The sequence below is a fragment of the Marmota flaviventris genome, chromosome 12, assembly GCF_047511675.1.
Source record: "Marmota flaviventris isolate mMarFla1 chromosome 12, mMarFla1.hap1, whole genome shotgun sequence".
NCBI lineage: Eukaryota > Metazoa > Chordata > Mammalia > Rodentia > Sciuridae > Marmota > Marmota flaviventris.
The window spans coordinates 94,367,500-94,388,349 of NC_092509.1; the positions used below are offsets into that span (position 1 = coordinate 94,367,500).

At 41.0% G+C, this 20,850-nt stretch overlaps 1 protein-coding gene across 1 annotated transcript in view; it reads left to right on the forward strand.

Moving 5' to 3' along the window:
• Colgalt2 (collagen beta(1-O)galactosyltransferase 2) overlaps positions 1-20,850 on the forward strand; it is a 96,184-nt gene that overhangs the window by 39,196 nt on the left and 36,138 nt on the right. The window contains exons 2-3 of the mRNA XM_027934964.2: positions 16,542-16,652; positions 19,015-19,132. Coding sequence (XP_027790765.2) covers positions 16,542-16,652; positions 19,015-19,132 — 229 coding nt within the window. The remainder of the gene's footprint in view (positions 1-16,541; positions 16,653-19,014; positions 19,133-20,850) is intronic.

The following is a 20,850-nucleotide window of genomic DNA, read 5'->3' on the forward strand; positions in this document are numbered from 1 at the left end:
TTATTATATTGATTGTCTGGGTAGCAGTGCCCTCTGGGTATGTGCTCATCCTATTTACAGTAGATCATCTCCTTCAGCCCATGTAGTATTTACTTTCTTAGGCTCTCAGACATCTGCTTTATGTCCAAACTTTTAGTTTCTCTCAGCAAGACATTCTCATCTGAGAGAGAACTGCAGCCTTCCATTAACACCATGGCCATGTTTAGAGAAGGCAGCCCGAGGTTTTAAGGCAGATACATAAGCAACAGCTTGTCAGCTGGGTTCCCCCCTCTAGGCAGCCGGCCTTTGCTCACAGAGCCTGCAGGAATGTCAAAACATTAATTTTGTCTAAGGAGAGATAATTTGTCAGGAAAGGCCCTTCCATGTTGAGAGCTGCAGTGTCCAGTGTTTAGAGTTGTCTCCTTGTTGCATCTTCATAGAGTTTTCTCTGCATCTTATCTCATCAGTCCTGATATGTGGGTCTCTTTACTGAAACTCAATCATTGTCCATGCCTTTAAATCACCTGTCATTAGATAACAAACATCAGCTTCTAGTGGCTGCTATTACCAAGTTCAGTTTTCTGCATTCCTTTTCTCCTATATGTTTGCTTTTGTTTCTTGAAAGGGTCATAGGCCCAGGATGCAGAGCAAGTCACTTCCCTGAGGACGTATCAGAGGTGCACAGAGAGCCCAGGTCTCTCCTGCCCAGCATGGGGTCTGCACCGATTGTATTAAGGTTGCTGTGATCCCAAGCGGAGATGTTAATTTCCTATCATTTATCATCTATCTCTCAAGAGGATGGGAGTAATAGACATTGGAGGTCAAACCAGTTAAAATAGACCTAAAAAGGGATACTGTAAGATTTAAAATAAAAGAAAAATAAGATCTATTTCATCACATAACTCAAAAGTTAAAGAGAATGACACCCAGTAAATTTCAAAAGTTTAAAATATATGCATATTATATTTGGGGTTTGTTATGGTTCAGATTTGTAGGGTCCCACAAAAGATCATGTGTGAGACAATGCAAGAATTATCAGAGGTGAAATGATTGGGTTATGAGAGGTTTAACATAATCATTGGATTAATTCACCGATATGTATTAACTGGGTGGTAACTGTAGGCAGGTAGGATGTGGCTGGAGGAGGTGGGTCACTGAGGGCATGACTTTGGGGTTTATATTTTGTCCCTGGTGAACAGAGCTCTCTCTGCTTCCTGATTGCTATGTCCTGAGTTGCTTTCCTCTTCCATGCCCTTACGCCATGTTGTTCTACCTCATCTGAGGCTGAGAGCTATGGGGAGGGCTATCTGTGGACCGAGACCTCGGAAACCATGAGCCAAATAAACTTTTCCTCTTCTATATTATTCTTATCAGGTCTTTTGGTCACAGCAGTCAAACAGCTGGCAATAACAGGGTTGAATATTAAGGACCAGTAATAGGAAGTAAAAAGTTAGGACAAAAAATCATAATAAAAAGGGTTGCACTTTTTAAAGAAAAACATAAGATTCATAAAGAGAATAGGGCAAGATGATAAATTAGAATTACTCGTGAATGTACAATTAAAGGAGTATAAATAAAGAGTGTGGTGGGGAAGATGAGGAGAGAATGGTTAGCAGGTACAGCAATGCATCTGGATAGGTGGGTGTTCTACAGCACAGTGGGATCATTATGATTGATAACTAATTATATATTTCAAAACAGCGAGTAGAGGGGATTTTGAATACTCCCCGCACAAAGAAAGGACAAGCATTTCGGGTCATGGTTATACCAATAATTGATGTGTGTGATCATTATACATATTATACATGCATTGAAATGTCACACTGTCCCCCAGAAATATGTGCAATTACTATGTGTCCATTAAAATTAAAATATTTTAGAAGTATCAAGACAAAATATATTTATATGTATTAAAGTAATTGGGATATTTTAAGTAATTGGGTTATTAAATGAAAAAATCATGAAGAAAAATTCAGGTTTCCTTAGAAAAACAAATAGTCAAACCCAAAAAAGAAAATATACACACTGGCTGGAAGCAAACATGCAGTGCAGGAGTAAAAGAAGCCCTTGAGCTCTCGCTGGCCTGAGGTGGCTCTTACAAAATGTCTTGCTTGAGAGAGGTCCATGAAGATGGCTGGGGATTCACTTCCACCCACAGCTAGTTCAAGAGGATACTTCTTTTACTTCATCTAACATGTTTGTTCTATTCTACTTTGCTAAGCCTTTATTTAAAATTTTTGTTCATCTCTATTCAGGCATGTATATATTTGAAATTATTCATTATCAATTTAGGATTTGAAATTCTTTTTTTGCAAATAAGATTTCTTAAATTCTTCAGTTGTTTGGAAGATTTTTTTCCCCCACTGAATCAGAGCCAAATGTCTTTTATTGGATTAAAATACAGATTTCTTTTATTAGTAACTCTAGTTCATGGTTTCTTGCTATATAGGTTTTGAAATTTATACATTAAAAAATAACTATTAATATGCAGGTTATTGTTTTCCTCCATTTTGTTTCTTTCTAATATAGTTAGGTACAAATTAAAAAAAAAAAACTAAGGCTTAAAGATGTGAAGTAATTTAGCCAGGATTAACTAGCTGAGGAATTCCAGAAATCACTTTGCCTCCTGGATGGACGAGAATCTGTCTACAGACAGGATAAAATTAGATACTCTTGACTTTATTTTCTAAGTTTTAAAACCCTGACTAAATACGAGGTCCCTGATTTTATGCCAAGTATTTCATGTTTACTACCCTGAGACTTTACCACAAGGTAATGGCTTCCTCCCTTGCTTTTGAAAATTCACCTTTAATTTTCAGGTAAATCAGGCTTGATTGGGTCTGTCACTTATAGGTTGAGTATCAGAAGTGTTTCAGATTTCAGAGTTTTTTGGATTTTGGAATATTTGCACACAGTTTATCAACTCAACAAATCTAATCCTAAAATTCCAAACCCAAAATGCTCAGAATTTTTCAAAAACTTTTGGATTTTAGAGCATTTTTGGACTTTGAATTTTTAGATTAAGGATGCTCATCTGTACTAGTTTTGTGACTATTAACTGTGTTCTCATCATGAAATAATGAGAATATCGCCTTCCTAAGATTTATAAGGATTAAACGATTGATTTTACCAAATCCTCCTCTTGAGAGTTAAAGAGTTAAAAATTTGGGTTCCTCTTGGATCCTCTGCTGGAGAAACTTAGGTCAGTGAGTTTGATTCTGACTCTTGGGAGTGCCTAATTCCTCTTCTAACCATTAGCATGTGGGAATGAAAATAAGAATTTCATAGTGTCATGTTATAATTTACAGAGTCAATTGAAAAACTAGTTGGGAAATTTCGGGAAAGTGAGCTTTGAATGTTGGACATCGGTGGGCTCCTTTTTCTGGTGCCTCTAGAAGAGCAGGGTGGCAGCTCTTAGACATGTCCCGGGCTGGGCTGGGGAAGGGCACGTGGGAGTTCCCTTGGCCTGCTTGGTCCTAGGAAAGCCACGGGGACCTCTTGGGAAAGTTGCTGTGTGGGGCAAGGAGGGGGTCTGGACACTGTTACGATGAGTGCCAGACCTTCTTGCTGGATTTCTACTTTGGCTCAAAGGACACACCCTACTGAAAGCCAGGAAGAAGAGTGACTCACCTGTTGCCCTATTTACTGGCCTCCAAAATTACACTTGCTTGAACTCTGCCTTTGCCCAGTGTCTCCCCAGTGCTGCCTTCAAAGCAACTAATCATGGCCCCCACTTCCTCCTAGTTGGGTTATTGGGCTCCCTCAGGGCCTTTCAACAGCTCGTTACCAAAGAGCATCTGACCCTAGCCTCTTTCCAAGACCCATAAAAATCAAATTTTCCAGATATGAATTATGAAACAGTAAGGAAGTGCCCTAAAAGACAATTCTTCACCCTTATCTAATTACCTGATGGTGTGTCTTTTACTGGTGAAGAATATATATATATATATATATATATATATATATATATATATATATGCAAAAAGATAAACGAGGGGTCGGGGCCAGCATTCTTGTGAGGCAGTAACTCATTTAGCAACACTTTACTCAGTGCTGATGCCGAGTGCTATCCTGGGCTTGAGGATACAGTGATGAGCCAAGACAAACGTATCCCTACCCTGTGGATCTTATAGACCAACAGGGGGAAGATAAATTATTCAGTCCCATAGAAATAAATGTAGAAATGCAACTCCAGTAAGTACTAGAAATAAGAGGCACGTGGTATCGAAAGAGTATTAACCAGGGGATATGACCCACTTGGAGAGGTCAGGCAGGATTCCACACCTTGGAAGTCTGGGACCCTGGATTTTTGTCTTACCTTCCAAAGTTACCACATGAAATCTAGAGCAGGCAATTCACAACAGCCAAACTATGGAACCAACCTAGGTGCCCTTCAACAGATGAATGGATAAAGGAAGTGTGATATATATATATATATATAATGGAATATTACTCATCATTGAAGAAGAATGAAATTATGGCAGTTTGCTAGTAAAGGGAGGGAGCTGGAGAATATTATGCTAAGCAAAATAAGTCAATTCCAAAAAGCCAAAGGTTGAATGTTCTCTCTGATATGAGGATGCTAATTCATGATAAAGGGTTGGGGGCTAAGGGAGAATAGAGGTACTTTGAGTTAGACAGAAGGGAGTGAATGGAGGGGAGGGCAGGGGTATGTAGGTAAGAAGGATCTAGAATGAATCAGACATTATTACCCCATGTGCACATAGGGTAATAATCATCAGTGTGATTCTACATCATGTACAGCTAGAAGAGTGAGAAGTTGTACTCCATTTATGTATGATGTGTCAAAATGCATTCTGTTGTCATGTAGAACTAATTAGAACAAGTTTTAAAAACCTAGAGCAGGCTTTTAAAAAGCTAGTTTCTTGGGCTTCCTTCTCCAAACGCCCATTTCTCCTCTCATAGCAAGGGCAAAGATCCTTAAAACTACCCATTAGAGAGTTCCAAGTTAATGGAAAATTTTGAGAAACATGAAGGGGAGCAGTCAGTCATTGTTCAGTGTCCTCCACTGTCCCAGGCATTATTCAAAATTATGAGCCCTTGAATGTATTTGTTCCTGAGGCATGAAGAGGGCCAGTGAGCCATGAGGCTCTAAAATAACCCAATGCCCTGTGGCTGCAGCAGTTTTACCAACAACATGGAGTTTGCTGATGTGCCCGGCATTCTGAAGACAAAATCGCCATTTGCCCTCTGTGTCTTTAAAAGTCTTTCCTTCTGTTTTCAACTTCACTCCAAAGTACAATTTCAAAATAAGACCTAGAGGAGTGGTTGGTGGTGCCCTCCTCTGAGTCCAGCTCTGACTCAAGTCTGCCTCACTTACTAACTCCGAGAGTGCGGGCCTCTTTGGCCCTGACTTTCCTCCTGTGTATAATGGGGATCATGGAACACAGTGTCATAGAGCTGAGGTTGCAAGAGTTCTAGCTCAGTGCCCAGCAGGGAGGGCACTGGGGTTCACAGTCACTTCTTCCTCTCTGCAGAAGGTTAGTGAGTCCAAAAGATAGTAGGAGATGGCTCTGAACAGTGTGTTTACATGTCCTGCTCCCCAGGAGAATGTCACAGAGACACATTAGGAACAGAGTGTTCTCTGCCCTCTGACAGTAGTTTTCCATAATAGAATGGGAGAAAATACCACCCGAAGCAGGCTTCTGTTTGCCCGGACACCACAACGATGTGTAAAAGGACTTAAAACTCCTCAAAAATATTTCTTGGGACTTTTCAATTTGCATGTGAGTATGAGCTTAGAAGATAAACGTGTCCCTAACACCTGCCAACAGCCGTCCCCTACTCCATGTCAAGAAACCACTAATGAAGTGCACGGGAAAGCCAGACTTAAAACTTTTCAAGGCAGGTAAATTCAAGGCAAACATTTCTGTCTCTCTCCTGAGTGGGCTGGGCACGTTGATACTGGCACCAAGACGACAGGTATTGGGTAACGGCATGGAAATGTTGGCCAACTGGAGCCAAGCTCTCATTCTGGGTGATTCTGTGGGAAAACAGCCTTAAATTCACTTTTCAAAGTGGATGCTTTTTCTCCTTGTTCCTGTTCCTAGGCCAACTTTTTCAATGGGGGAAAAATACCGTAATTATTAAAATAAATCAAAGTGTTTTGTACAGGACTAGTATTGTTTTTTTTTTTTCATAGATTTACTGCTTCATATGATTAAGTGTAGACCCTTACTAGGTATGACCACCATATTTTTCTTTTGTCTTTGATTTATGTGAGCATTTATTTATTCACTTAGTCATCTCAGAAGTTCATGCAGAGTGTTTACTATGTTCCAGACACAATTTTTGAATGAAAAATTTGGACACGCAGTCTGGCAAGTACATACAAGTGAAGTTATGGAGAAAATGGTTCAGAGTGCTAGAAACCACACCTTTCCCAGAAAACTCAGCCTATGGGACAGCTAGACCTGTGTATGAAAAGGGAATACAGTCATTCTCTCGGGTTCCCTGCAGACACCAACATCCCTCAGTATCTGGAAGAGTTTGATTCGAGGATCCCTGCAGATACCAACATGCATGGAAGCTCAAGGTTCTTACACTAATGCTGTAGTTTTGTATAGACCATGCACATCCTCTATATGCTTTAAAGCATCTCTAGGTTGCCTATAATGTCTAACACCTTGTAAAGACTATACAAATAGTTGTTATACAGTACTGTTAGGAAATAATAACAAGAAAAATATCTGCACATATTCAGTAGAGACACAATTCTTTTTTCATAGTTTTGATCTGCAGTTTATGAAATCTCCACGTGTGGAAACTGCAGATACAGAATGACAGCTATAATGGAATAAAGTAAGCATATGTGGTTTTGAGCATTTCCTCTGAGGAATTCAGAGAATAAATTTCATGCTAAGGGAAAATCAGTCACAATCTGGAACAGTAGACTATTTCATAGTAGACCCTATTCACTGCTTTATTTTTCTATGCAGGGCTGGATGCTAAGGACCCAGGAATATGGGCCTAACCACCGCTCCCTATACTTGTTGTGTCCCCAACAGTTGTGTCATCCTGACCTTCCATAGCCACCTTACCCCCTTGACTTATTATTCCAGCAAATTTAAATGTAGTTCCACAAAACAGTCACACTGTTCCATACCTCTCTGCCTCCACACATGTTGTCCCTCCTTCTGGATTATCCTTCTTCCTACTTTTCCTGCCCCCTAAATATCTGCTCCTTCTTCAAGTCTCAGTTCAGGATTCTTATCCTTCAAGAAGCCTCCCTAGGCCCATTTGCAGCCATTCCCTCCTCTCTAGCACTTGGAGACCTTGTCATACAAACACACCATTGAGATACAGTTCAATCACATAGAACTACAGTTCTTTGTGTATGCACTTTTATTTCCTATTAAACCATGAAAAAACTGCATGTGCCTCAACATCCTCGACAAAGTGATGTTTTCCATCAGGTGACATGACCCCAGCACCAAGGAGATGTGTAGCTGGAGTCTGTCGAACTGAACGAACCATGCAGGGGTATTATAGTTCTTGTAAGGTGAAGGATTTGGTGAGAAAAGGCAAAACCAACCAATATTCGCTGAGCACATCCTATGTGCCAGGGACCCTTTTATGTGCTGGGGTTGGAACAGTGAACAGAACAGACACACGTGCCTGCGGTCACAGAGACTGCAGTCTGTCCTTGAAGCTGGGTGGCCATGGACTTAGCTGAAGAGTCCACTGCTGGGAAGAAAAGGAGAACCCACATGGAGATATTTAGCAGTCTTTATCATACTATTCTGGCTTTTTTTTTTCTGAGTTTAAATGGGATGTGTATTTTTTATCTTTCAAAAATGGTAGACTCTAGTAATTCTGGGTTGTTTGCTTGAAATGCATGTGTTAATTTTGTTGCCTGTGTTTTCTGAGATTTTTTAACAAGCTGCCTCATTTGTGTGTGTGTGTGTGTGTGTGTGTGTGTTTGAGTGCACATGCACGCATGTATTGGAGACAGGGAAAGGCCAACTTTCAAAGAACGCATTCTTGAAAGCTCCTTCACATGATAAGCCTCAGAGCTAGGTAGATACAGTAGACGTCACTCCCCATTTTACAGATGGAAAAACAGGCACAGAGAGTTCAAGCAAATTCATTAAGATCATAGAGCTCACTCTTAGAAGAGGTGTGTCTCCTGACCTTGTATTTTTTATCTGATGAAAGGATGTGCTTTGTTAAATAGTAGATTCAAGTAACTCAAGACCAGTGGGTCAGCAAAATATTTACTGTTATTTTTAGCTGCAGTTGTTTCCAGAAGCAGTGAATCAAAGCCGACCTTCCTGAATAGAGCCTGAACACTATTTCACCTTTCTTCTGGTCCCAGATGCAGGGGGCCACGTTGAATTTCCATTGTCACTACAGTCCACTCATAGATCCTGGGGCGGTGAGGCCCTCCTGTAGGATGGCTTCATTTAGCAAGGCCAGTCCCCGGGCTGTGGCTTTCTCTGTGGTCACTCTGGCTGCAATTCACCATGACCTCATGTTTCATAGGTTCCACGTTTTGCCGTAGCATTGCCCTGCCGGCTCTAGGCTGACTGTTTACATCGGTGGCATCGACCCAGCTGCACCATTAGGCAGAGCTGGGCTTCCTCTTGGGGCTTCATCATCCCGTCCTGTTCCAGCTTCTCCACCCAGCTCCTCCCTAGAGCCCTCGCTTCTGTGTGAGGATGATTGCCCTCGCATTCCTGAGTCCTTGCCTCTGTTCACGCCACACAGTCAAGACACGCAGGAAGCAGGAATTCTCTGCTGCACTGGAATAGAAAGTGGAGAATTTCAGAAATCGAGAAATGAATCATAAGTGAAAAGAAAATAAGCTTTGGGAGAGTTTCCGAGCCTCAGGTTCCACAGGTGTAAAATGGGGATAATAATAGCTGCTTGAAAATCACTACGAGGACGAGTTCCATCTGTATTCAGTTGCATGCTAGAATAGGTTTTCCATAAGTGACAAACAAATTAAAACAATATATTTTCTTCTTTTTCTACAACATTTAAACTTTGGGCAGCACTACTCAAGGAAAATGAAAATATAACCACATGAAAACTTGCACATAGATGCTCACAGCAGCATTGTTCTTAATAATTGAAAAACAAAAACATCCAAATGTCTACTAACTGATGAGTAGATAAACAATTTGGAGTTGTGTCCATACAATGGAACATTATTTAGCCATAAAAAGAAACAAAGTACAGATACATCTTACAACATGGATGAATCTTGAAAACATTATTCAAAGTGGAAGAAATCAGACACTGAATCCATTTATGTGAAAAACTCTGAATGGGCGAACCCATAGACATAAAGTAGAACTATGTATTAGGGAAGGAGTGAGGCTGATGGGTATAGGGTTTCTTTTGTTTTCTTTCTTTCTTTTTTTTTAAATTTATTTTTTTATACCAGGGATTGAACCCAGGTGCATTAACCACTGAGCTACATCCCCATCCCCTTTTTATATTTTATTTAGAGTCAGGGTCTGGCACTAGGTCGCTTAGGGTCTCACTAAGTTGCTCAGAGCCTCACTAAGTTGCTAAGGCTGGTTTTGAACTTGCCATCCTCCTGAGCCACAAGGATTACAGGTGTGCACACCACGCCAGGCTCGGGGTTTCCTTCTGAGGTGATGAAAATATTCTGGAACTAGATAACCATTGATGGTTGTACAAATCTAATATCCTTAAAACCACTGAATTTGAAAAATTAAAAAGTGAATATGAGATGTGTGTTACACATCTTAAAAAATCTGTTATTTTATTTTATTTTTTTGGTACGGGTCACAGTAGTGCACACCTGTAGTCTCATCTACTCACGAGACTGAAGCAGGAGAACGGCTCAAGCCCAGGAGTCCAAGGTCAGCCTGGGTGACCAGCAAGACCCCATCTCAAAATTAAAACGTCTGTGCCTTAGTTTCTATACAATGGAACAAGATACAAATGGTGTGTGGGGGAGGTGTGTGCCTGCATCCTTCCCCCCAATTCTGTTTTTATTGGTGGTCAAGAGACTTATTTAGACTTTGCTCATCCTGTGTGTTTGTCTTTCTTTTTCTACCTGAAGATGGAATCTGTGTTTTTGAAAACAAAGAAGTGATATTTTTGCTATCCTCCCAGCCACACTTGGACTATTTAATTACTGAACTATGTACCCTGGGCATGTGCAGATGGATGGGCCTTGACTGCTAAGAGCCGAGATAATGTGGTCTTTGTGTTGGGTCCATGGTTTCCAGAGAGGCCCTGCCAGGCTGGAATATTTTCATAGCATTTCAACCTAAAAGTTCTTGTAGGTTATAAATAGACTTTTATCTCTAAAACCTGGATAGCTGGTTTCTCCTGAGACAACTGGAAAATGTAGCATTTCTGGGCATGTATTCTCACATGGCAACAATCAGATGGGGCCCATAAGAGCCTGCCTCACACACATTAGCTCATACATGGTCCATTCCGCTGCTTTATGTTAGCTAGGCTGGGCCTTTGTGGGCATTTGACATGAATGGAGAAAATTCCTCCGAAAATACTCATTTATTCATTAGTCAAACTCATAAGCAGTGAGCCTGTTCTGTACAGTAAACTCTGTTAGGTCCCGGCACAGTTCCTCTCCTCGGGGAAGAGAGTCTGGTGATAAAGAATAGAACCAGTTAATCACAATACATCAGCAAGTTCAAGGCTGGATACATGTAATTACAGATACGGGGCATTCAGCCTGGCCCAAGTGATCTGGAGTGAAGAGCACTTCAGGGCTCCTGGAGAGGGTGTTCCTGGGTCCCACTGGGGCCTTACTTTGCACCAGCGCTTCAGTTCTTAACCAGGGAGGAAGATTTCCTGAGGAACTCCACATCCACAGAGGGAAGGTGACATAATGGGGAAATCCACCAAGGAGGAGAGAAGGGGAAATGAAGAGTGGGTAAAAACAGGTGGGAAAAAGAATAAACAAGGGACGAAGGAGAAGAAAAACAGGAAAAAGAGGCACTTAGACAAACGAGGAACAGATTGGTCTTGTCTCAGTACTGCTCCAGAGACTTCTGCAGAATTCTAAGGGTTTCAACTCCAAGGGAAATCTTGCTGAGGTCAACCTAAGCCAAACCTGTGGGGAGTTGACGAGTCCTTCCGTTTTTCTCGTTTGGTTTTCTGCTGGGATTTTTCTATCTTTTGCTCTGAGATGATCATATTGGTCATGCTGATTAATGTCCTTGACTGGGTAGAGAATCTGACGGGTGGTTCCTGGGCATCTTCTCTCCGCTGGACAGTCCTGAAGGAAAAACCCAGAGTAGAGGAAATAAAAATAATACCTAACTTAGCTGATCATAGGGCTTGAAAGGGGGGTAGTACACGACACAGAGAAGTTCTTAACACAAAGAGAAGAAAAAGATAGCTCAGAATCAAAAGTATCATGACATGGTTTGCTTGCATTAAGTTCAAGTTCATCCTGATTTTATTAAAATGATATTGGGTTTATGAATCGCTTGGTAACTGGACGAGCAGCAATGTTATCATTAGGAAAAATTCCCTCCATGCATTTCCAGTATCAAATACCTCTGTTTACATCATGCTCACCCAGGATTCAGGTGCTATGTCTGTGATCTTTTCCCGGATGAAGGGGCACCATGAAGAAAGACGTCGCCAGAGTGAGAACATTTAATTTATTGGTGAGGAGGTTTTTCTGAGAAGCGAGTTTTTCTGATTTTTTTCATTCATTAGGAAGAATTGCAACTGATCCACTTGGTGGGATCTAGGAAAAGGTGTTTACCTTTCAGCCGCCAAGAACAATAAATAAATTATCACAGGTTGCTTATAAATAATTTAGAACAAACGGAAATCCCAGACCCTTAATTCATATTCACATCTTTAACCATATCCATGTCTAGTTTCCACCCAGCTGATGGGTTCTGGATCTCTAGAGCTCTACCCTGGCACCAAGGAGCAACAATTAATGGGTGTATTCGGCCCAGTGGTGGAACACACCTGTCCCCTGTCACATCTGCTTCTGGGCAGGTGTGTGTGTGTGTGTGTGTGTGTGTGTGTGTGTGTGTGTGTGAGAGAGAGAGAGAGAGAGAGAGATCAGATACAGGATGGGACTAGATGGTGTGAACTTTCTTGAAAATGCATTTCACTAACTGTTTCCATATGTGGAATAGGTTTAGGTGAAGTTCTTTCTTTTCTACACTGATGAGTCTTCTTGCTGGATGAAAACAAGAGGCCTTTAAGAGGGTTTGAAGACTTAAGTTGGAAAATTCACATAAGCCAATTTGCTTGTCATGGGGGGAGTTGTCCAGGCGGTGACTAACTTTGTTGTTCATTCCATCACCATTCCCTTGAGCCTCTGGGGAACCAGGTTCCCAGGCAGCAAAGACCAACTGCTGTCTGGTGTTACCAACCTCCCGTCAACCACAGTCCTGTTGTTCGGTAACGCCAGAGGTCTAGATTTTCTGGGGAGCCAGGGCAGCCGAGAACATTCCCTGGGGCTCCGTGTAGATGGAAGTGATCGGGAGCACCCTGTCCTCAGTCTCTGGGCTCCCCACACTTTCCAATGTGGGTTTAGCCCTAACAACCTCAGCTGGACTTGTGGCAAAAATAAACGAGTCAGTTCTAATTATTTAAAGTTGGCTATCAGTTTAAGAGCCAAGACGTAGGAATGAAAACTGACTTTTTGGAACAAGGAGAAATGTCAGTGATTTTAGGCTTTGCCAGATAAAATCTCAAATTTCTTTGGCTCAGAGTCATCCATAAAACCATGCCATCCTGAAGATGAGCTTCTTCACTGGTGTCTGTGCACTTTCTTCCACCCGCCAAGTGACAAAGCACCTGTTAGCCTGGGATCTTCATCTGCCACCCACACATGCTACTGATCACATTCCTAGTATGTGTTTACCGTTGTCCTAATTGAATTTTGGAGCCAGGGCTCATGGGCCCTTGCTAACTTACACAGTTAGAGATGAGAAAGAAGGGGAAACAGGAACTAGAAGAGGGTCAGAGAGGAAGCAGATGAGCAGCCTCAGGGGGAGAGGTGGCCCACACTTCCCCCTGGCACCATGTACCTATTTGGAGCAGATCTTCTATTCCAGATCCTACTCCAAAGAAGCCAAGCAGGGGCTGATGGACAGACCATATCAAGGTCAGAGTTCCCCTAAAATTAGAAAAGGGAAACTGTTCAGTGGCTGGACAGTCCTGGCTCTCCCTGAAGGATATCAACCCAACATGATTCAAAGAAAACTAAACACAGTTCAAGAGCTGAGCTCTCCTTGCCCCCAACCCAAGTCAGAGAGACCCAGGGAAGAGAGAGGGGAGTGGAGTGTGAACCCCTCCAGCTTGGGAGATTTGAGGCAATGGCTGAGCAATCTTAGCCTCTCAGGAGAATATATTTTCCACAGTTTGGAGGTGGAGAAGTGCAAGATCAAGGTGCTGGCAGGTTTGGTATCTGGCGAGGGCTTGATCTTACGCTTATAAATGGCATCTTGTGGCAGGAGCAGAAGCGGTCGCATTGCCCTTGAGGTTGACCTCATGATCTCCTAAAGGCCCCAGCACTTAACACTATCAAACTGGTGATTCAGTTTCGACATGAAGTTTGGGAGGACACGCTTAGACCACAGTGGCATGTTTGTGTTTTCACAGACAGTGGCTTTCCAGTATGACTAGTGACTGTAAATCACTTGCAGATCATCCCTCCAGATGGTCACTTCATTGATTTGCTTCAAGGAGTCATTGGCGACGTCTGTTCACTTTCTGGATCCCTTTCCTGGTCTGACAGAGAAGAATGGCAGACCCGAGACGGCTCATTCTTCGTGGGCACTGGATGGAGCTTTCAGGCTGAGGGAGGAGCCAGAGTGCCTCAGCTTCTCCCAGGGGGTCCACACACGTGGGTTCCCAGCTTGCTATCTCAGTAGAAGAATCCACCTCAGCCACAGAAGCTTTTGTGAGCAGCTGCTTGTAGAGTCTGTGGCAAGACAGGCACCTCATTGTTGTGCTGTTCTGGAAGGCTCTGAATATCAAGCCCTTAATGTGATCCTGCTGTTTCCCCCAGGGAGCTCGCATCTGGGCCTTGGGTGATTCTCTCTCCAACCCTCTGAACAGCCCAGAGCCTGCATGTTTTCATCATTATGTATTCCAGCGGAAACACATTGTTTTTTCAGAGGGATTGAAAGGCAGCAGTAGAAGCATCTGCCTGGATTTCTGGATTTTTTTGCCTTTTGCCAGGGGAGTCAAGCAGTCTTAGTGAAGGCTGCAAGTCTTCCTCATGTCTGGGGTGGTCCAACACTGCCTTTCCCCCTCTGGGACCTCGATTTGGATACTGCACATCAAAGACCAGTAGGGATCCCTTCTGCCCACAGCACCTGGAGGAACTGCTCATACCCACGGAAGTTTGAGAACAAAGAGAATCTTAACAATTCAGGGAAGTAAACATAGAGGACATTTTCTAACTCAATCAAGGGAGTGTTTTCAATCTGTGCTCCTATTTTTAATGAGACACATGCATATTCCAAGCAGCTAATTTCCAAGGATGTTTGTTGACAGTGGATACTTTGCAGGTTTTGGAGTTGTTTAATCTGTGCACGGGAAAATATATTTCATCTAACAAGACCAACGTTTTTAGATGGATTAGGAAATGCACCAACATGTAGGGAAGGCAGAGAGAATTTAAGTCCTTTGTAATGAAGAAACAGTCGCCAAGAACAATAAATAAATTATCACATGCTGCTTATAAATAATTTAGGACAAATGTAGAATTCTGATAAATTTTGGCTAACAGGGTAGTCAAGGTTTTGTTTTGTTTTTATTTACTCTTACTCCTAATATTTTGAGTGAAGAATAACATGCCTTTGGGCTAATTCTCCGTTTCCTGAATTGTTCTACCTGCTTCATGTCGTTAGACCTGGGGTTTGATGCTCACAGTGCTCTGCGTGGCTGCCTGTGACACTGGACATTGGCAGCTCGTTGCTGTGGATGAGATTCTTGCTGACAAGCTGTGCTTCCTGGTCCAATCACAAGTCCCTCCACATTGCTTTCTGGACTTTTTCTACCTTTTTAGTTGCTCGGTACTCCTCCCTATCCTGTCTTTGTCCAAAGGTGCTCACCTGGTACCCCACCACACCATCAGCATCCACAGCACCATGCCCCGGGTCTCTGTAAGACTCCCTCCCTCCTGGGCCTTGTAATGAGAGCAGCTGGTTCCAATCCAATTTCAAGAAGAGACTTGAATGCAGATCAAAGTTGGCCAACTAAGTCACCTCTTAATGAGTGTTGCTAACATGACTAGTTTTAATTTAAAAATTTACTTTACTAGGTAAGATTTTCAAGCATTAGTCACACATCTCTAGCTACCATTTTTCTGTCCTTTATACTCAAGTTACAGTTTCAAGTTACTTGGTATTTTACAAAAATGTATCCCCTATACTTGGAGTTCTGTGCTTTGCTTAATATTTTTTTTTCTTTTGAACATTCCTGGACATTCATTTTCTTAAGGATTTTAATTTCTTTTGGAGTACAAACTCAAGGGAGAAAAAGCAGAAACGTTGTTGCAGACTGGGCTTTGCAAAATCCTGTTCCTGACATTGCCATATATGGATAAGTCCTCGCTGCTCCCATATCTTCTTGCCCTTATCAGGGCACTGCTCTCCAGGGGCCTGCCACCGCTAATCCTGATATCTGTCCCTCCCTAAAGGAACCCGAATTACCAATAAGATCTGAGCATTTTCTCTGCCTTCTAAAGGTCTCAGTGACCTCTATCTTCCTGTGACTCTTCCTTTTCTGTTTCCCTCCCTCCCTTCCTCCATTCCTGCCTCCCCCCCCCCAGTTTTATTTAATGCTGAACTTCTAACATGGATTTGAATTTTGTGATATAATTTGAAAATATTTTTTTGTTGTTTTAATAAATGAGTTAAGCCCCTTTACCAGTGATCTGTTTGTTAAATTTTAAGGTAGAATAGTAACAAGTCTAGTGTACATTATTCAAAGGCTTTTGAAAGATTATTTTGTATACATGATGGTAAATTTAATCCAAAGCAGACAGAAGAAGATGGAAATACTATTTTGATTTTCTCCTGACATTTATATCATGAAAACCGTACAGATGAGATATTTTGATGTGACCTGAAAATTGACTTGGAATGAAAACAAAACTGAATTATTGCTTAAATTGAGGGTAATTGTTAGTGAAGTTAAAAGTTGGATAACTTAAAAGTAAAACAAATAGAAAAATTTCTAAGAAGACTCATTAAACAGCTCTAGGGTAGTACATTTTATGCTCATGCTATAAATAAGCATAAAATGCTTCTATTGTAAATGCTTCTATTATAAATAAGCGATTATTTATTAATACAACCACTTAGGGTCATTCTGTAATTGACTGAGCCCTGTTCAAAGACCTAATGACACAAAGATGCTATTTATCATTACCTTTCACTTCAGAAATTCATTGTCTAATTTGGACCATGAGGGATTTATTTTCATATACATAATTAATTTTCCTCCAGAACTGGCTTTGCTCCTTTTAGTTAGTCTGGGGTCTTTTTGATTTCCCCCTTTCTTTGGATGACATAACTAAACTAAATTGTGCTTTTCTCATGCAGGGCAGCCACTGATCACAATGTGGACAATACCACCGAAATGTTCAGGGAGTGGTTGAAAAACGTACAGAGACTCTATCACTACGTGGAGTGGAGGCCGATGGATGAACCCCAGTGAGTAATGAAAGCAAACCTCGAAAATTCATCGCCCTTCCTCCTGGGCAAGTTCTCCAGCCACTGGTGTTTCCAATCTTAAGGACACATGTAATTTTTCATTGTCTTTCATCTCTGTGTCCTAATTACAAACACCTGCCATTTCTTCCTTGGACAGATCTTCATAACTCCCTCTTCCTCTTTATCCCCACAGCTGCCAGCCAAGTTCAGGTTTTCGTTAGTTCATAAATAAATTACTGCATTGGCATGTATTTTTAAATATTGCTATTATTTATTGATATTTTGAGTATATACTTCTTATACTCGAGCACATCTTAGTTTTTTCACTTAGCATGTCTTGGCAATTATTACACTATAATAATTAAGGAGCTTCTTCATTTTTTAGTTGCATAGTATCCATTGTATGGAGATACCATAATTGTTTAGCTAATACCCTATTGATTGACATTTAGGTTATTTCTAATCCTTTTTTAAAAAATTTCCAATCTTAACCATAGCAATTGATTAATTGCTTCTGTCTCCAAGTCATTCAGACTGTCAGACCAAGTTCCTAAAACACAACAGAGTTGTCTCATTCTCTATTTTGGGGATTTCAGTGGATCTCAAGTGCCTATAGAATAAAGTTCAAACAGCTGAGTTTTCTATTTAAGAGTCCATAAAGTTAGTATGTTTTCTGCTTCTTCCCAAAAGAAATTCTACTTTATCCAGAATGTTCCTTTTATGTTCAACTCCCAAACTCTTGCTGACATCGGTCTTAGAAGTGTCTATTCTTCTTTGTAATTGGCTCTTATATGCTAAATTACATCTACTACAGAAACCTATTCCTAACTTTCCAGTTATTAAGATCTAGCTTTCCTTCAACAAATGGATCGCTTATTTTGTACATCATTCTTTTTGACGCAATGCAAGTAGCATTGTTAATTAATTATGCAACTTATATATTTTTTTCAAAAAAATTATAAGGTCTTTGGCAGGGGCTAGATCCCCTGCTAAACATTTTAAATCCCCCTATCCCCTGCCAATGCTATATTCTTGTCAGGCACTAAATTAATACTTTTTGGATGAATAAGTGAGTGAATAAGACCAATAATAAATGTACTTAAAACCTACTGTTGTAAATGCTTCTAAGACCACCACAATTCCACCTTAAGAAACTGTACAAACAGAACTGAATGAGTTGCCTGAATTTCTACCCAAGATGCTATTTATTGAAAGTCAAATTTGTATAACAACTATAATAAATGTCATTCTAGAACAAATTTGTTCTTTGTTCTCCTGGTCACTCCAATATTTAATATAGATCTCCCAAGTGTATGGTTTGTATATTAAACAAAATTTAAAAGTGAAGATTGAACACTATAAAAATTCTTAAACACCCATTTAAGGTTTCTTACAATGGCATTTGGCCTAATTTTTAAAAATTGCACAGAAAGACTTTGTGTGCTCATCTTGCATTCTGGTAATGTTCTCTGTAGCTGGATTTTGACTACACACATTGTATGCCAATATCAGAGTGAATTATATTAGCGAAGGCCTTATTCTTGTTAATGTATTCAGAAAACAGGAATTCCACTGATTTTCATAGAAGCAGTAATTGGGGAAGACATTCGGGAGAACTCCTGTGCTAGACACAGTTTTATTAAATTTATTTGTATAGTTCCAGACTCTTTGTGACTTTTCAGCATCCATGTCCATAGCAGTTGAGAGCTTTCTGAAGGATTCCAACGGGGTACTGACCCACTTACTTGCCCTGTGGCCAGCGGGAAGTCTTGGCCTGGCTGTTCTGTGCATGCTGGTAGAAATCCCTGGGGCATGACATGTCTGCCCCATGACCTCACTTTACCTGGGATAAACTGATGTGCCAGCCTGCATGAAATCATTTACTGAGATTCCACCAAATAAACTCAACCTTTTGTTTTCCTGCCAAACTCATGTCTACACAGCAGCACATCCAAATTTATGTGATGGCAGGAGGTTGGAAAAAGTACCCAAGAACATGAACTTGGGGGTTCAGCTGCCTGGGTTTGAATTCTTATTGTGCCCTTATTAACTGTAACAGTGGATAAGTGACTTACCTATACCAGTACCCTTATCTGTGAAATGGGGAGAATATCAGGACTTACCTTCTATGGCTCTTATTAGAGCTCCCTGAAATATTTCATATAAAAACTCTGATGTTGTGTAAGCAGTTAGTTTTATCTCTCTTTGCTCCTGTTTCTTTGTGATATTGAGATGATAACTATAAAAATATCGCATTTCTAGGGTCGGTGGAAGATTAAACAACTTAGTAGATATAAAGATTTAGGACAAAACCTGGTTTTCAGCACTCAGTAATTATAAGCTATTATTATAATTCTTTTAGGTCTTATCCTGATGAAATTGGACCAAAGCACTGGCCAAGCTCCCGGTTTGCTCATGTCATGAAATTGCGACAGGCAGCTCTTCGAACTGCGAGGGAAAAATGGTCAGACTACATTCTGGTAAAAGCAGATGCCTGATTTCTTGACAACTGTTATCTAAAATGTGTTCAAATCAGTTGTCCAAAAACTAGGACCATTGGAACAATCAAAACAGTCTTTTGGGGGGGGCACTACATCCCCCACTAAAAGTTGAAAGGGAAATTCTGGTAACTTAATATTGCAATACCTAGATTTCACTCAAACCCTCTCCTGATGTGCACAGCCAGGGAGTGAGTGAGCAAGAAGACTCCTGAACTCTTTAGTCTTTCATGTAACAGGCTTAAGAAACTCTGAATCTTTTAGTTCATGAGGAATGCTGTAGGCAAAGCAATAGAAATCATCTTAACTTTTGGGAAGAATTCTCAGAATAAGAGAAAATAATCATATACAAGGAGATTCGAATGAACACCTCCCAAATCATTCCCTTTTGTTTCTGAGTGATTGGGGAATGGAGTCTCTTCTTTGTTCTCCTTCTTGGTTGCTCCCAATTTTGTTGGCCTTTCCTGGGGACCTTCTCTCCGGGAAGAGGTCACCTCCCTTGCCTTAGGGCTTAGAGAGGTGTCCAAATGCTGGACTTGATAATTGGGAATCACTCTTCAGTGAACCTCTCAAGCTGCAGCCCTTCTCCCTGACAACAGCCTTTTTTTTCTCCACAAGTTCTTTGGGCAACTGTTTTCCAGAATAACATTAGGAATTATACTAATAAAGCAAAGCCAATATCGTTTTATTACATATATGAACGACTGTGAGTCTTAAAGGGGATGTCCATGCTCAATCACTCCAAAAATCAGCCTAGGAATTTGTTACATACACTTTTAGCACAAAAATAGAAATTTTCATAGGAATTTTCCAGTTGCACCAGCCGTATTTCTTATATACCTGTTTAAACATCATTGAAATACACAAATGCCAAACTGTAGAATTTTTAGTAAATAGACTGTCACAAGAATAAATGCTTCTGACTGTTTATTTTTTAATTGTGGTGAAATATCCACAACACAAAGTCTATCCTTTTAGCCATTTTTAAGTGTACAATTCAGTGTGGTCATTTATATTTTATGGTAGAATCTACTACACTGTCTCTTAAGTGAATGTGTGTGAACATGAACTTCAGCCAAGAATGCAAATCAGTGTGAACACCCACCTGTGCTAAGCAGCCTGGGCTATTTGGTTAGCCCAAATAAGGGTTGATACGATGTACTTAGAACGAAGAGTCCTCTGGTAGCATCAAAATAGCATTGGTAGATTTGTTCGGGGCCATTCTGGCATGACTGTAGAAAATTTAAATAGGTCTGCCCCTCTGTACCAAGAGTGGCACAGAGGCATGCTGGGATAGGCACTCTCCCTACCCCGACTTGGGGATTTTTTAAATTAATTTTTCCCATTGTGAAACCAACATAAGAACACTACAGAAAACTTAAAAGAGTTTTTGAATGACTCTTTAAGGGCCTGGGAGCTGTTAGTATCTTGTGCTTAAACCACTAAGCTGGGTGTAAGTTGGGTCTGGGCCCAGTCTGGCAACTTCAGTTCATTGCTCGGCAGTTTATGCAGAGCTGAATACGTGGAAATTAGACTACACGTATTTTGACTGAGTGAAAGCCACCCAGCCGCCATGGGTTTCACTGAGGAGCATATGGCTCACTACCCATTCCATATCTCATGATGCCCGGATGAGCCGGGTTATTCTAGAACCATTACTGAAAAGTACCTTTTCACCTGACGTGATCCTTCTCTTTCCC